The sequence below is a fragment of the Peromyscus maniculatus genome, chromosome 13, assembly GCF_049852395.1.
Source record: "Peromyscus maniculatus bairdii isolate BWxNUB_F1_BW_parent chromosome 13, HU_Pman_BW_mat_3.1, whole genome shotgun sequence".
Taxonomy (NCBI): domain Eukaryota; kingdom Metazoa; phylum Chordata; class Mammalia; order Rodentia; family Cricetidae; genus Peromyscus; species Peromyscus maniculatus.
In genome coordinates, this window is record NC_134864.1 from 68,311,250 (window position 1) to 68,328,409 (window position 17,160).

The window sequence follows — 17,160 nt, forward strand, 5'->3', positions numbered from 1 at the left end:
AAAAGTGTAACTGACAAAGGAGAAAAGAAAATAATGAAAAAGATAATGAGATAACAGAAGAGGCAAGACTACACTATAGAAAGAAATGGCTAAAGTAACAGGGTACATATTAAAATAAAATAATATTTCACAAGAAATCCAATTACCTAAAAAGAGTGAGCCACCCAGTAACACTATGGCCTCTAGATTGTTAAAGCTTCCCTTTTCATAGGACCTTAAATAAAGCCTCAGATGTAGCTGTTGTTTTCTCCAGTCCTGCCCAGGCCGTAGCCTCTCAGACCCAAATAAACACATACAGGCTAATATTTAAAACTGTTCAGCCATTAGCTCAGGCTTAGCTCTTTCACTGACTAGCTCTTACACTTAAACTCAGCCCATTTCTGTTAATCTATGTTGCCACGTGTGCCGTGGCTTTACCTGTGCGCCATTACATGCTGCTCCCTGGACAGCGGGCTGGTGTCTCCTGACTCAGCCTTCCTGTTCCCAGAATTCTCTTCTGTACTTGTCCCGCCTATACTTCCTGCCTGGCTACTGGCCAATCAGCATTTTATTTATCAACCAATCTGAGCAGCACATTCACACCATACAGAACATATCCACAGCACTCAGATATCAAATAACTGGCATATATTAGTACTTTGGTGATGGGAGTAATGGAGACATTGATCACTAAGTGAATGTTCTAAATATTTCAGATATACATTAATATAAAGGAAAGGAGTTAAGTGTGGTAAATCAAGTTAAGGCCAACACTGTACTTAAGTAGAGGAAAGATATGGATGATATATGTTGTGGAACAGTTTCCTCTAAGATTGAAATTGTTCATCCTGCAGGGAAGCTCCTTAAGCATGAATGTAAACAATTCAACATGGCTTTAGCAAGTCCTTGAAAGTGAAAAGATTCACTAGGCCCCCTCCCTGCCAAAGTAAGCAATAAAAGCTGAGAGTCCATGTTAGAGCAGTGGAGCTACGCTTCAATGAAGACTCTCACAGAAGCTAAGTTGCAAAGAAGACTCTGAGCCCACCAGCTGCCTGCAAGAAGTAGAAACCAGCTGATCTGCCTGAAAGAGGGTTAGACCAACTAAGGCATTTGGAAAGGACAATCTCCAACCTGTTGAGCTGCCTGTAGGCTATGCAGTGTGCTCCAAGTTCTCAGCTTTTGTGAGCTGTCACTCATGCTGGAGTGGGCTTTAATGACACAGCTATCTTTGGGTCATTTCTGCTCCTGAAAGTAACCTCACACATAGTACTGTAAGTAACCCCAATAAAATTCATTGGTTTACCAAGTTAGACTCTGGTGGTATCTGTACTTTGGTCTGTTGTGGGCTTCCTATCAGGCGAGTAGATATATGTGTGTTCCATCTCGCTAGTGAAAGTTTTGTTACAACATTACAAGAAAAAAAAGGGATGCAAGAGAGAAAGTAGCATGGACTGAGGAGACAGGGAAGCCTAGCAAGTGGAGCCAGCACGTGTAACAACAGCAAGGTTGATACATAAGATCAACAGTCACTGAAGGGAACAGCAAGGTCTGAGCATATCTGAGAACCTGTCTAAGCACCACTGACAAGTCCCAGAACATTTGTGAATGAGCTATTCTGGTGATGGATGGCCCAACAAATCCAAACTGGCTGGAAAGGAAAAAATGGAAGCAGGGATCAATGCCAGAGGGTTTGGCAGGTTGTGAGTCTCAGAAGCACCATTTTGGAGGAGCAACTCTAGCTACCCATGATTGGAATGGTTTGGCAAGGTGCAATGATTGAACCTGGCATCAAAGACATGACATAGGAGTGAGGGTCTGACGCACAAAACACAATTATTTGCCCATCATAGCTATATTTGAATGTAATTGCAATTCACTTAAACCATTTGATGCTCTTCGTTAGGTAGGTTCTATCATGTAACAACTGCCAAAAAAATACTTACCCAGAATTTGGCCAGTGAGTTGCTTCTCCATAACTGTAGTTGACAAGATCACACTTATGATTTATAACTTCTATCATCTATTAAAAAATTAAGAATCTAGTTTAGAAAGTCATTTATAGAGACATATTAGCCAGTAAATAAAGTTTGTAATTCTATTGTGTCTAGACTAATCGTATCCTAATTTATAAGGTATTTCTAGGCATACTGTAATTAAAGCCAAAGGGTATCAGGAAAAACAATTCAAAGTGAAACTATTCTCTTTAAAATGCAGGAATCATACAAGGAAATGAGAGGCATTGATTCTGAATAGATTTAAAGGCACTTAAGTTATATGACAAAGTGAATCATACAAAATATTAATTTACAAAGGGTTTTAATTTCCTTTTAGAATACTGGAGCAAGTTATGTTTTAAAAAACTATCTTGAAAAGCTTACTCAGAGACATACTACAATGAATAAAAATATTTTTTTCACACCAATGACAACCAATGTTAGAGAGGATGTGGAGCAAAGGGAACACTCCTCCACTGTTGGTGGGAATGTAAACTTGTACAACCACTGTGGAAATCAGTATGGCGGTTTCTCAGAAAATTAGGAATCGAACTACCTCAAGACCCAGCCATCCCACTCTTGGGCATATACCCAAGGAATGCTGATTCATACCATAAAGATACATGCTCAGCTATGTTCATAGCAGCACTATTTGTAATAGCCAGAACCTGGAAACAACCTAGATGCCCATCAACGGAAGAATGGATGAAAAAAATGTGGTACATATACACAATGGAGTACTACTCAGCAGAGAAAAACAATGAAAGCATGAAATTTGCAGGCAAATGGATGGAACTAGAAAAAATCATCCTGAGTGAGGTAACCCAAACCCAGAAAGACAGTTATGGTATGTACTCACTCATAAGTGGATTCTAGATATAAAATAAAGAACAATCAGACCACAACCCATAGAACCATAGAGGCTATATATATAGCATGGAGGTCCCTAGGATGACTGTGGTATATAATAAATTTCAGTTTTACTCAATTATTAAAAAAAAATAGCCAAATGAATGGAAACACATGAACTATGAACCAAAGGCTGAGGGGCCCCCAGCTGGATCAGGCCCTCTGAATAGGTGAGACAGTTGATTGGCTTGATCAGTTTGGGAGGCAACTAGGCAGTGGTACCAAGTCCTGTGCTCATTGCATGAGTTGGCTGTTTGAAACCTGGAACTTATGCAGGGACACTTGGCTCAGTCTGGGAGGAAGGGACTGGACCTCCCTGGACTGAGTCTACCAAGTTGATCACAGTCCTCGGGGGAGGACTTGTCCTGGAGGAGGTGGGAATGGAGGGTGGGCTGGGGGTAAGGGGAGGGGGTGGAAGGGGGGAGAATAGGGGAACCCATGGCTGATATGTAGAACTGAATGGTATTGTAAAATAAAATATATATATATATATATATATATATATATATATATATTAAAAAAAATATTTTTTTCTACAAAGACTTTAAGCCAAGAAACTTTTTCCTAGTGATTTTTAACTTAAAACTGAATTAATCAGCAATGGTTTGCTTCTAAAAAAAAGAACACTGTTCTGTATACCAAAATACTATTTAATATGCTCTTGATAAACCAAGAACGCAAACATTATATAGGTTTTTACTTAAGTCTCTAAATTATTAATCTATATCAAGAACTCCCAGATACTCACAGCTCTGATGAGGCCTGTGCCTGTTTCCATGGTGCTTAACCTTGTATCACCAATCTTAATGGATAGAATTTGAGCACCAGGAGCAACTCCATTCCGTTCAGGCTCTTCTGGAAAATGCCCAGCAGCTATACTTGCTACATGGGTTCCATGAGCTCCTATAGATAGAAATAGGATGTATGTGCACAAGATGAAAAAAAAGTCATCACATACTAAAATTTTAACCATTTCAACATGTATATTATGACAAAAATAATTAAAAAATACAACCTGATTATATATCTAATATTATCTCAAATATATCCCTACTATTCACACAACATAAACTTCAATTACATATTTTTTTTCTCTACCCTGGATCCTACTGCTTGTAATCAGTAAATACTGTAAGCCATAGAAGACAGCCAATATTGAAATACATAGAACTCACAAGTAACTTGTATCCAAAGTATTAAAAAAAAAAAAAACTTCCAAACCCAACAAAGAAAGTAGAGAAAGGAGTTAGAGACACTTTGCCCACCAAGAAAAATGGTAAAACATTTGAAAAATCATTTCACAAAGAGTATACAAGACATACAAATATGAAAACATGTTTTACTTCATTAGTCATCTTGGAATTACAACTTATTGTCACAATGAAGTATCTATATATTTTTTAATATCACAAAGATGTTGAAGTTGACAACAGTTTAGCATATACCATACACTGTTCTTGTTCAACAAATTTGAACACAGGGATACTTATAAATTTAGTAATCTCAACTCTGCCTAAGTGCCCAAAAGACAAGTGCAAACAAGTTTATCAAGGTATTCACAAAAATGTTCATGGCTGCATTATTTATGTAATTCAAAATTCCAAATAACTTAGGGTTCACTAGAAGTAAATGGATATTTAACATATTAATCCATAGAATTGAGATAAATCACTATGGATTGAATTGAAGCTTATAAAAATAAGGATGAATTAAAGTCTTATACAAAAACTGGGTTAATTTCATTTACGTAATTGGAAAAAGAATAAATCATGTAGAAATGAGACTATTTTTTATCACTTCTGACTCAACACAAACACCCCATATGGTCCAAAGTAATCACAAAAATGTAGTAATGAAAATCAAGACAGTAGTTAACTTGGGAGAAAGAGGTAAAGGTGATTTTTTTTTTTAATGTTAGCATATAAAATAAATTTCATTATGACATTTTTATATATTTATCGTACTCTGATTTCATTCAGTCCTCATTATCTTCTTTTGAATCCTCTAGTCTTTCTCAACACAGTCACACCTTACTGTACTCTCTTTTTGTCTCCTCACCTGCCAAACCCTGAAGGCAGCATGGTCTTTCCACATTTTTTATCCTCAGCATAAAAACACCCAAGCCTATCTACAAAATTATTTGGTATGCTCTTCTGCTTTATACAAGTGTTTTTATGATAGATATGTTTTCACTAAAACTCATATTTGACATTTGTATATATTATTTTTGATTATGTAATATACACAAGTATTTACACTCTGTCTCGGATAGTTATCTAGTAGTATACTATCTAGTAGTCAACTTATTTAAACTTATACAGAATACTATAATGAGAATCTTTTTACCTAAGTCTCTGTACTAATGGGTGAATTTCTCAAGGGTTAACATTTGCAAGTAAAATCACTTCATATTTATTAATGGATTTTCCAATGTTAAGATTTTGCTTTTATTTATGAACTACCTCTACACAGTTATAACTTTAAAAGAAAAGAGATAAATCACATCAAAGTTTCTAAGCTTGGTCCTTCAATAGGAATTTCTATAATGAATTCACTAAAGCCTTACTCTGACCTGCAGGAATTTGTCATTCAGCCACTGCATAATAACTATCTCTCACTAGTAAATCTGATAAACCAGATACCTCCACTGGTCACAATGGAGAGTAGGTTTCCATCATCATAAATATTAACAGAATAATTCAGCATCTCAGCTGTGCCAAAAGAGCCGTATTCTTGGGCCTCTTTGTAGTTTCTTAATACAGTAGATTTACTCAACTCTCCATTTTCATTCGCATCAACACAGGCTCTGTTGGGAAGGAGAAATAGGTATTAAAATTTACTCTTCCACCCCTTGTTCTGAAGATCACACAATACATTTTCTCAGTCATCTTCTCATGCATACTTCTTCCACTACTCAAATCCAATGACTAGATTCCTTTGTTTCAGAGTAAACAGTAAGGCTTAAGTAAGAAGTCAGTGCTAAAACCATGCACAAAGACACTGATGGTCACAGATGGTATAGAAGAAAATCTGGGCAGGTGAGAAATTAAAATTGAAGCTTGGGTTGGAGTGTAGACTAGTTTAGACACTTCCTGCTGCCATTTTTAGTGCTGGCGTTGTAAATCCAGCAGCCTCTACAGATTCCTGATACCACATGACTATAAACTCCAAACTTTAGTCACATATAGCTTTAGGAAAACAGATACTGTTTTTTATTTTTTAACAAAACAAAATTGCCACCTAATTTTATGGTTCTATTCCTACCTGCTGTTCACCCATTTGTTTATTTATTTGTTTATTTATTTATTTATTTATTTATTTGAGACAGGATTTCTCTGTGTAGCTTTGATGCCTGTCCTGTCTGTAGACCTGGCTGGCCTCGAACTCACAGAGATCTGCCTGACTCTGCCTCCCAAGTGCTGGGATTAAAGGTAGTGTGCCACCACCGCCCAGCCATTTTATTACTGTTAAATTTCAAAAGATAGGTATTTTAAATACATTATTAGTCTATTTAAATCAATCTGATTAAAAAGTCACAAATGAAATGTATGTTATGTAAAAATCAGCCCTTTGTTTTATGTTTATTTGTGTATATGTATGGGCGTGTATTTTAAGACAGTTTTACTACACAGTCCCAAATGGCCTGATAGTCACTAAGCAGCCCATACTGGCCTTGAACTTGTGGCAATCCTCCTGTCTTAGCCTACCAAGTACTGAGAATGCACATATCCACCATTATGTCTAACCCAGGACTCAACACTTAATTACTGTGTTATGTTGCCAAGTTAACTTAATCTATCTCTATTTAAAACATCTATGCTCAAATTTTCTTCTTTTTACCCTTAACATGTTTTTAGAAAATGCTCCACACTATTTGTGGTTACTTTGCAAACTGCCCAGTTTTAACGAGGATTTCCATATATCTCAGTGATCAACCTGCCAAAATGTGGTTAAGATTTAAAAAAAACAGATAAATGTAATGTTTAACGTAAAAAATACTAAGTTCAAAACATAATGTTATTAAGTGACATGGTTATATAAACCAAAACTTTTTGCAGCTTTGAGAGTTTACAGTTCTTCAGGGTAGATAAAAACATTTGAGATTACCTCCAGGTCTCACCATCATGCCACACCAAGCAGTCATACACAGGGCCTGGATCACTATACTTTTTCTCAAAAGAATTAAGTAATTCCACTTGACTTTGCAGCTCTTCCTTGATTAGTTTATTGGCCTATTAACCAGAAAACAGATTAATATTATAATATTTTTGTGTACCTGAAAGTTGTATTAACATATGACTAAAGACAGTGTTGAACAAATACAAAAAAACAATCACTTCACTTTGAAAAAATAGTAAGAAAACAAAATATTTTTGGAGTGTTGGAGACTGAATCTAGGGCCTCCAGTATGTAAGGTGAGTGCTCTACCACTGAGTTATATCCTCAGTCTACAATTTCACTTTTGATTAGGAAAATGTATATATTAATAATAAAAGAACAATTAAAAAGGATAAACACTAAATTGTGACTTGTCCCAGGGATGGCATAATGAAAGCTTTTCATTTGTTACTTATTAACATGCCTGGGTTGACCAAAGTTGCTGCAATTAGCATATTATTTTCACAATAAACAAAGACAAAAGGCTTACTACTAATGAGTTCACATATATAGTATATTTCATGGAAGTCCTTTGAATGCATTCTCAAGGTATAAAAAAATTCAATGCAAGGTAAGTCCCTAAATCAGCAGTGTCTAACTCTGATTCCATGAGAAGCTGTTACCTTACTCGGAGACCTAAATTTTAAATTATGTATTCATTGAATATTTCCACAGGGTGTAGTTCTTTATAAGTATCATTAAAGTTAACTATATTTTATTCTTTAAACAAGAATTGTTGTATTTATATTATAGTATGACGACGGCTAGAATTGTTTACAATATTATAATTTTGAAAACTATAAGAATAACCTGGGAATATTGATTTATTGTCCCTGAATCTCAGAGCAACACCTGAAAAAGTTGAAAACACTGAGAAGCTTGTTGGCGTTTTCAATGTTGTAATTCTAAATTGTTAACACTGTTGATGAATAAACATATTTTGATTTTGATTTTGATAGAAACAGCATAAAAACAAACAAAAAACCACAAAGACATTATTTTCACTTATAAACTAATTAAAAAATTAAGAGGTTGAGAGCAGTGGTTAAAAGCAGTTGCTACTCTTACAGAGGACCTAGATTTACTATCCAGTACCCACATATGGCTCATAACTGTGTAACTTCAGCTCCAAACAATCCACTGCCCTCTTCTTGCCTGAGGACACTATGTACACATGGTGTAGGCAAACACTCATACACATAAAATAAGAATAATAAAAATAAAAAAAATTAATGGGTACACTTATATGCCTCTGGTGGGAATATAAACTGGCATAATCATTATGATTTATGAAAAGCTATACCCAAAAATATTTTAAATATTTTTCTTTTTTTTAAAGATTTCTGGGTTTGGGAATTTAGCTCAGTGGTAGAGCGCTTGCCTAGCAAGCACAAGGCTTGGTTTGGTCCTGGGTTCGGTTCTCAGCTCCGGAAAATTACAAAAAAAAAAAAAAAAAAAATTCTTTTGTGCCTTTAATCCCAGCACTCGGGAGGCAGAGGCAGTCAGCTCTCTGTGTGAGTCTGAAGCCAGCCTAGTCTAAAAAGCGAGTTCCAAGACAAGCAAGCTACAGAGAAACCCTGATGTACAAACAAAAGATTTATTTTGATTTTATGTATGAGTGTTTTATATGTATGTATGTGTACCACCTGATGCCTGTAGAGGACAGAATGAACTGGATCTCTGGGAACTAGAGTTACAAACTAACTCTGAGTTCTCCTCGAAAGCAGCAAGTATTCCTGAAAACACCAAAGTATTCTTAACTGCTGAGACATTTCTTCAGCTCCTAAAATGACATTATTCTTAACACTCAAAACAAAACACAAAGCCAGTACCAATCTGCAAAATGAACCAACCGTATTATACCCATAAAAATAGACTATCATAACAAAAGTATAATGAACTTGAATACCTAGGACACGGCAGATATTCTAACATTCTCAGCAAAAGAAACTGCCTAAGAGCTCTGTATGGCTACATTTTACAAACGTCAAAGGTGGAAAATCATTCTATAGTGTTAGAAGACAGGATGATGACTGTCTTGGGGAGGACAAATGGGACAGTGGCTAGGGAGAGGCACAGAGGAATTTCCATGTGCAGCTGGTAAAGACTTCATGGCTATATTTTAAAATATTCATAATGTATACGTAAACTGACGTGGCATAATGTTGTCAGAACTGGTAACTTTAACACACTGATGAGAAAAAAAATTGTCAAGGGATGAACCCTATGAAAATGTAGTCTACTGAATTCTTTAGAATACTAGTATGATTCTTTGAAACATTCAAAAAAAAAGTAAGTAGCACCAACTTGGGAAGAGCCATTGTTGGCAATATCAAATTCTTCTTGTTTTCTACAAGCTTCTGCAAGTGCAACTCTGTGAATAGGATCCCAGATTTTTTCTTTCCGTTCTTTCTGCAAAGACAAAAAATCTTACAATCAGGCAGACAAAATAGTTAGGGAAACCTACATGGTTATATTTATATCTTGCTAGCAGTTCAGATATTACAAAATTCTAAAGGCTTACAAAAACCATTTCTAGTTAAGGTTTTAAAGTAGTAGATCAATTAATGAAGTTGGTTAGGAGAACGAGCTTATCAAGTCACACTAAAATATTTTTATATTATTATTCCTCAATTTATACCCACCCTTCTCTAAAATGTAGTGTATCTTATCAGGTGCTATTATTTAGAGTAGAAAATACTCACTCCTGGACCCATACAAAATTGGAAAATGCAGATAGGCAAATACAAGGCTATGACTAAAGAAAGACTGTAGCTTAAGTGGGAAGTGTAGATATCCTCAATCATTCCTGTCCAGGATGCCTCATCGTCTTATACTGGACAAGGCTCCATGCTTCTAAAATTGGTCTTAACCTTTATCTCCATTCTTCCTCGCATAGTATCTCCTATCAAAAGTCTTCTAGATAAGAGAAGCCTTTCAGTAAACTAATAAACTGGACTATCTACTAATAAGAGCCTATGTCAACTATATGATCTATATTCGTGTATCAATTTGTTACTTATAAAAGCTGACTGAACATAATAATGTCACATCTGTGTGTTTATATCAATCAAAGCTATGTGCATTAAAATAAGTTCTGGCTCATGGATCTAAAAGGAAGAAGAATATTCTGATTAGATGACAGCACCCACATATCTATCAGGATTACTGTCAAAACCTATACCTTGTTTTACAGTTGAAGTATTGGACTCATATCAGCAATTAGTGTCATAGCGATGTTCAGAAATGGCACCATGCAATACAGTAACCCATAGCAGTTCTCTTAATAGAGCATATATTAAACACTTCAAACATTTGCATCATCACAGAAAGTTTCACTTGACAGCACCTCTTTAAAGCAAATTCCTAACCACACTTAGCTCTTCTTTCTCCAACTACAGACATGTTTTATCTTATTTATGTACTTGTCTGTGTGAATTTATGTGAACTATGTGCATGCTGGTGTCCACAGAAGCCAGAAGAGGGCATCAGATCCCCTGGAACTAGAGCTATAGGTAGTTAAGAGTCATCTGACCTGGGTGTAGGGAACTGAACATGGGTTCGATGCCAAGGCAGTAAGTCCTCTAAGCTGCTAAGCTATCTCTCCAGCCCTACTTGTGTTTCTTATACACATACTTCAATAGCTTTAGATCTGATTAACTATTAATTAATAGTATTAAATGATGACAAACTGAGAACAAGAAGACTAGACAACAAGATAAATGGGGCAAATTCTTAGAAAGCACAAGAACAAAAATAAAGAGTTCTATACTTTAAGAAAGTTCTTTAAAAAATCTAAAACTCAGTTTATGTCATCTACTCAAAAGAACCCAAAAGCCCGAGCTTTAGTTTAGTTTTTTGTTTTAATTTCCTTTAAACTAACTACTCCAAGCATCCAAGACTAAGAACCACTTTAATTACTCCTGAACAGTCTTTTAAAGTTCAAGTCCCTCAAAGATTTAAGACCTTATGAGAGTTTACAAATGCAAAATTAAAAAAAAAAAAATCCCTTTTCTTCAAGTAGGAATCAAATCTAAGCATATACACTTGCAAGCAAACTAATACTGGGTTTCTCATTACCTGTATCCTTTCCTTGAGAGCCTTTGGATAGAAGTCATAGCCATTTTTAATGCCAATATGATATTTTCCCGAAGGATTTGTCCAACTTGCAGGAATCTGTAGATAAAACAAATTGTCCACTAACTTTCCAATGACAACGATACACCACTGTGAAGTCAAGCTATTTCACATCTACTCTACTGGCTCACATTGGGCAAAGAGACTTACGTATATGAGAAATACTTTTAATATTCTAAGTGGCCACTTAATGTCACTATGGCTTTATAGTTTATAAAATTCTTTGAAAATGTATTATTTCATTAAATCGCTAAGATTATTTAACAGTTCTTAAACACCGCTTACACCCCATCTCTCCCTTTATTTGACACTTGTGCCAATTAAGAAGCAATTTTCAGAACTTACTCCACACTCAGACTTCCTATTTAGAGTAAGAACGTCATTCTTCTACAACAGCACCATACAGATAATGCACAAATATTAAACAGGGCTCTTTGAATCCTTATGGACAAAGCACTATAAAATCATGTTAATTTCATTTAAGATCTGTAACACTCTCTCAAATTGTCTCATCTTTAAAAATAGTTTTTTAATAGAAAGATGAAATGAAATTACTTATACAAATAGGAAGGTAAAAAATTGGAATCTAGTTCCATCATGGAAATCAAAAAATTCAGATCAAAAAGATGAGATTTTAAACCAGATAAATGTGGCTGTGACTCTAAACCTCACCACTAAAGTGGGGGATGTTAACATTTATCTCCTCTTGTGTACAAGGAAAAAGTATCCCACAATCTTAACCTTATAACTCTTTTTTTGGGAAAGGCAAGGGGGAGATGTATATGGTCTCTCTATTCTTCTTGGAAGCAAAAACTAACCCTGTTTAAGAGAAGTTGATTCAGCAAAAGGCAAGCAAGCACTCCAAAGAGGGGAAGAGTTGGCTGTTTCCAAGGTGGGGTGGCAGCACTGCAGCTCTAACATATATGTCTTAGAGAAGTTTCTACAAATATTTATGTGGGTGATATATTCATGGGGTAAACGAATACATCACTTACCCTCTTCTCTCCCCAAATCATGGGAGGTGAATTCAAAACCACAAAGTAAGTGAAACAATGAAGCCAAGGTCTTTAGGGGTTGCAGGCCCTTCATTAGTGCATGTGTGGGAAAATACCCTGGCACCTTAGCTTCTGATATACTGAGAACAGCCAACCTATCAGCAGTCTCAAGGCCATTTAACCACAAAGGGGCATTATGAAAATGCAAATGCCAAGATATATCAGCACTTTCCCTTTGAGAATGGCTCAAGGTTCATGACTGCTCTCATGCTCTCTGTTGGTTGACATTATTTACTTCTGCAGGATTAAGACTGCCTGTCATTTTAAAGCTCGATTTATCATGAAAGCTGGGATTTGCAATAGACAGGCAGGCTGCTCAAAGAACCTGACTCTGGCTGTCTAGCTCTACCACTCTTGTCTATTTTTTAACCAAACAGTGAAGCTAGGGATCATAACTCAACTTTATGATTCTTATATATAATAAAATGCAATGAGCATCAACCAGTTTAAAATATCAAAATCTATTCCTATTCATCCTAATTACTGAAAAAAAAAAAAAAAAGCTGTTACCTACCAACAACTCACATCTAGCTGGCTTGTGCCTTTAATCCCAGCACTCAGAGGCAGAGGCAGGTGGATCTCTGTGAGTCTGAGGTCAGCTTGATCTATATAATGAGTTCCAGGACAGCCAGGTTTACACAGACAGAGACCCTGTCTCAAAAACAAAAACAAACAAACAAACAAACAAAACATCCTCACTTGTCTCACTTATACAGTATCTTTCCCCAACTCATTCTCCTGTTCCATAGCAATTATTTCCCACATAGAAAACTTTTGGGTGAAAATTTCATAAAATTAGATGTATGAAAATAATTATTATAGGCCTACATTTTAACTAATAATTTGTGAGTCAGCTGGCTATCTATAGAAACTCATCCATCATCAGAAAGCATGTTCATCATATTCTTGTAATGTCCTGACATAACAAAAACAATGGCAAAATGTTGCAACAAAATGCCACTACCAGGCAACACAAATACCCACTGTACATGTACCTTTGTGAACTTTGCCTAGTACAACTGAAAATGTTCAAAAGACCCTGAAATGTCAACTAATAAAGAAAAGCAAAACTCAGAAGCCATTAGACATATTTAACACATTAGTTAGCTTATATATATATAAAACAATGAAAATAATCCTGTTGTCAATTTATATTTAACTATAAATAAAACAAAAATTCTTCAGGGTCCATGGAATCACATACATCTCAAAAATCAGGATTATCTATTTTCCTTTAAGGGTAGAATAGTTATAAAAAGTATACAAAAAACTCAGAGAATAAATATGGCATATACTTAATCTACTGAGCTATCTCTCCAGGTCCCATGGACATCATCTTTATCTCTTTTTTAAAGATAGGATATTGTTATGTATATAAACCCACTTTGCCTGGGACTCAAAGTCCCTGTGTCTGGAGTACATAATCTCATTCATAATGAATTACAGTTCATTTCTGAAACTCTTAAAGAGAGGTTGCCTAACAAATGAGACATTTTTCCTTTTTTTTTTTTTTCTTTTCTTTTCTTTTTTTTTTGGTTTTTTTTTTTGGTTTTTCGAGACAGGGTTTCTCTGTGTAGCTTTGCGCCTTTCCTGGAGCTCACTTGGTAGCCCAGGCTGGCCTCGAACTCACAGAGATCCGCCTGGCTCTGCCTCCCGAGTGCTGGGATTAAAGGCGTGTGCCACCACCGCCCGGCGAGACATTTTTCTTAATAAACTAAATAACACCCTGAGTTATTTCAGTCTTGCCAGTGACATAGCACATGCCTATATACTCATTATTTGCTCTGGCTATACTACATCTAGTCACATTTTTCTGCATGCCTATTATCAACTTTTTAGAAGATTTTTCAATATTTGAAACTAAATGTAGATTATTTTTAAAAAAGGTTTAACATAAATGTGGTAAAGTGAAACCAGCATGGTGTTCCCTTCCAAAATGCTACTAAAATTAGAATGGAGTAGAGATCTACTGGAAAACCACAGGACAAAGAGAACCAAGACATAAGACTTAAAGGTGAGCCCAACCTTTTGACATTGCTAATACAACACTGTCATACACAAAGTTCACAACCCAGAAACTCTTCTCCCTCCCACTCCATGTTTTAAATTATTTAAGTTTATGGATTTCTCTTGGGCCACACCAATAGCTCTTGGCTCAAATGTCGCCTGTGAGTCCCAGGTTGGACATGTCTGCTAACACACTTTGAAGGTTGCAAAGCAAAATGAAAGACATAAGAATTACTAGGGAACTAATGAAATGTTAATGTGTGATGTAAACACACTAGGATGGGAAAAATAAGACTCCTACTTCAAATTAAGAATAAAAAAATTCCAAATTCTCTAAAACAAGTAAGAAAAAACACAACTTTCTAGGAATACAGGGAATATCTTCATATTCATGTCATACATTTAATTAATTTTAAGAGTTTTCATTAAGCACACATGTATATGTAAAAACTGAAATTTTTAAGTATAAAATGGAAAATGGATATATAAAAGAACCCTATAAAAAGTAAGAAAACAATGGACAGCTTAGTAGTATATTAAAAAAAAAAAAACCAAACAAACAAAAAAAAAAAGGAAAATGGTAAATGAACTTTTAGTACTTCATAAGAAATCCAAAAACCCAAATCTGTGGGGGAAAAAACAGCTGATTTCATTAGACAAATGCAAATTAAACCTACAGTGTAATATACTGAGATTCCCGTCCTTTTTTAAGAATTAAAAAAAAAAAGTTCTGAAAATACCTAGTATTTGAAGTTAAAAAGCTCACCAGGCATGGTGATACACAACTGTAATCCCAGCACTTGGGATATAGTGGCAGGAAAATCAGGAGAATACAAGGCCAGCCTGTGTTGTGGCATAATCCTTTTCTAATACTATGAATATGTATTACTCTCATTGGTTAATAAAAAGCTGACAGGCCAGTAGCTGGGCAGAAGTTAGGCAGGAAAGCCAAACTGAGAATGCTGGGAAAGAGGAAGGGCAGAGTCAAGAGGTGCCAGCAGATGCAGAGGAAGCAAGATGAAAGTACCACACTGAGAAAAGGTACCAAGCCAAGTGGCTAAATATAGGTAAGAATTATGGGTTAATTTAAGTGTAAGAGGTAGTAATAAGCCTGAGTTATCAGCTGAGCATTTGTAAGTAATAAGTCTCTGAGTCAATTATTTAAGAAGCAGTTGCTGTTGTTGTGTTTCCTTTGAATTGTTTGATTGCTGTATGAGCAACAGCTGATAAGAGACATTTGATTATAAATGTTGCTGGATTAATCCAACCTATATATTTTGAAAATGCCTTGACTTCAAAATTTAAGTCAAAAGATATGTTACTTTGCAGAATAGGTTATGCTTTTATTTCCACAGGAAATGAGAGGCTGTGGATTCATTCTGTGTTAAGAAAAATCAGATTTGCTAAAGGAAGACCCCCTGAAAAATCTCCAATGGAAACAGATGGCCCAGGTGATCCAGTGTTTCCTCTTCTGCAGTTTCCTCTGAATTCTTCATCCAGAAAGGCTTCAAGGCTGCTACAGGCTGAGATGATCCAGCCTCACAGACTACTCCAGTCAGGACTTGACCATAATCCTAAATTTTCTCAGGGTCCCCATAGATTAACAGTACCCCTAATTAGCAGGAAGTAGCCTAGGAAACTATGCCCAAATTCCCCCAAAAAGTGGATTATGGATGTTTGTCTTTGTCTGGGGGTTTGGTTACAAATAGTTATTGGTAATAGTCAATCTCTTGAAGAAAAAGAAAAAAGTGGGCTATGATATAGAAATGATGGAGAAAAAGATAGATTACTAAATCTACTTTAATCCAAAAAAACAACTGTTAATCTTACATATTTTACATCAGTATGGATTTTAAGTTTATTGATACAAATTTAAAATTGATTTTGTTATACTGTATGTATATTTCTACTCTTATTTAGGGTTTTATGTCTAGGCAGCTCATTTTAAATGTAATATATAATTAAGAAATGCAGACTAATAGTCATCTATAATATCAAACTTATAGTCATGTTAGGTATGTTTCATACAGAGATGTATTTCAGATAGATGGGCAATCTTCAAACACTTCAAAGACCTACAGAATATGGCATTTAAAACATTTTAAGAACTTAAGACTTTTCTCGACAGTAAGATACATCTGCTCCTGGTAGCACCAATTACTTCAAAGAGGATGGTGGGCATGGAAGAAACTCTATATGAAGTGTGTTTTCTTTATGGCAAAAGTTAGCTACTGGACAAGAAACTCCCCTTGCCTTGACTGCCGACAGTAAGTACGCTGTCCAATCTGGACAAGCAGGACACAAAGAAAAGCAACTGCCAAACTTTGCCAAGATAGGGTAGGACAGTCCTGCAGATTTTCCTGCTTCTGAAAAAAAGTCTGTCAGACATGCTAGGCCTGTAGGCCAGAACTAGATGCCTCAATGTTGCAGGGGAACCTTGGGTGACTGGCCAGGCAGCTTGAGGTCCCTGTCATTGTCATTAGGTAACATTTCACCCTTCTGGGGTCTTTGAAGGAGTTGAAGACTAGAGAGTTATAATTATAGTTTTCCTTAGTTATGATAAAGGATAAATTAGATACAACACTTTAGACTCACCAAGATAAGATAGATAATAAGTATTTTCTCTAATTTTGCAAAATGCAAATGGATTAGTGTTACTGTAATTTTTACTTAACTATTTTTGTTGGAGATAGTTTTACTATATTACAGTTAAAAATCTTCCTTCTTAATTAGACAAAAAGGGGGAATGCTGTGGAATAATGCTTTTCTATACTATGAATACATATTACTCTCATTGGTTAATAAAAAGCTGACAGGCCAGTAGCTGGGCAAGAAGTTAGACAGGAAAGCCATACTGAAAATGCTAGGAAAGAGGAAGGGTGCCAACAGCAGACACAGAGGAAGCAAGATGAGAACACCAC

The 17,160-nt window shown here is 35.6% G+C and overlaps 1 protein-coding gene across 4 annotated transcripts in view; it reads right to left on the reverse strand.

Moving 5' to 3' along the window:
- The window catches only part of Tpp2 (tripeptidyl peptidase 2), a 73,248-nt gene that overhangs the window by 45,094 nt on the left and 10,994 nt on the right, over positions 1–17,160 (reverse strand). For all 4 annotated transcript variants that reach the window (XR_013044193.1, XR_013044192.1, XM_006996802.4 and 1 more), the window contains exons 3-8: positions 11,121–11,216; positions 9,348–9,452; positions 6,990–7,114; positions 5,525–5,688; positions 3,631–3,785; positions 1,923–1,999 (exon numbers count right to left, since the gene is read on the reverse strand). Coding sequence is in view for 2 of the 4 variants with exons in the window: in XM_006996802.4 (XP_006996864.1) it covers positions 1,923–1,999; positions 3,631–3,785; positions 5,525–5,688; positions 6,990–7,114; positions 9,348–9,452; positions 11,121–11,216 (722 nt within the window). In the remaining 2 variants the exon portion in view is untranslated. The remainder of the gene's footprint in view (positions 1–1,922; positions 2,000–3,630; positions 3,786–5,524; positions 5,689–6,989; positions 7,115–9,347; positions 9,453–11,120; positions 11,217–17,160) is intronic.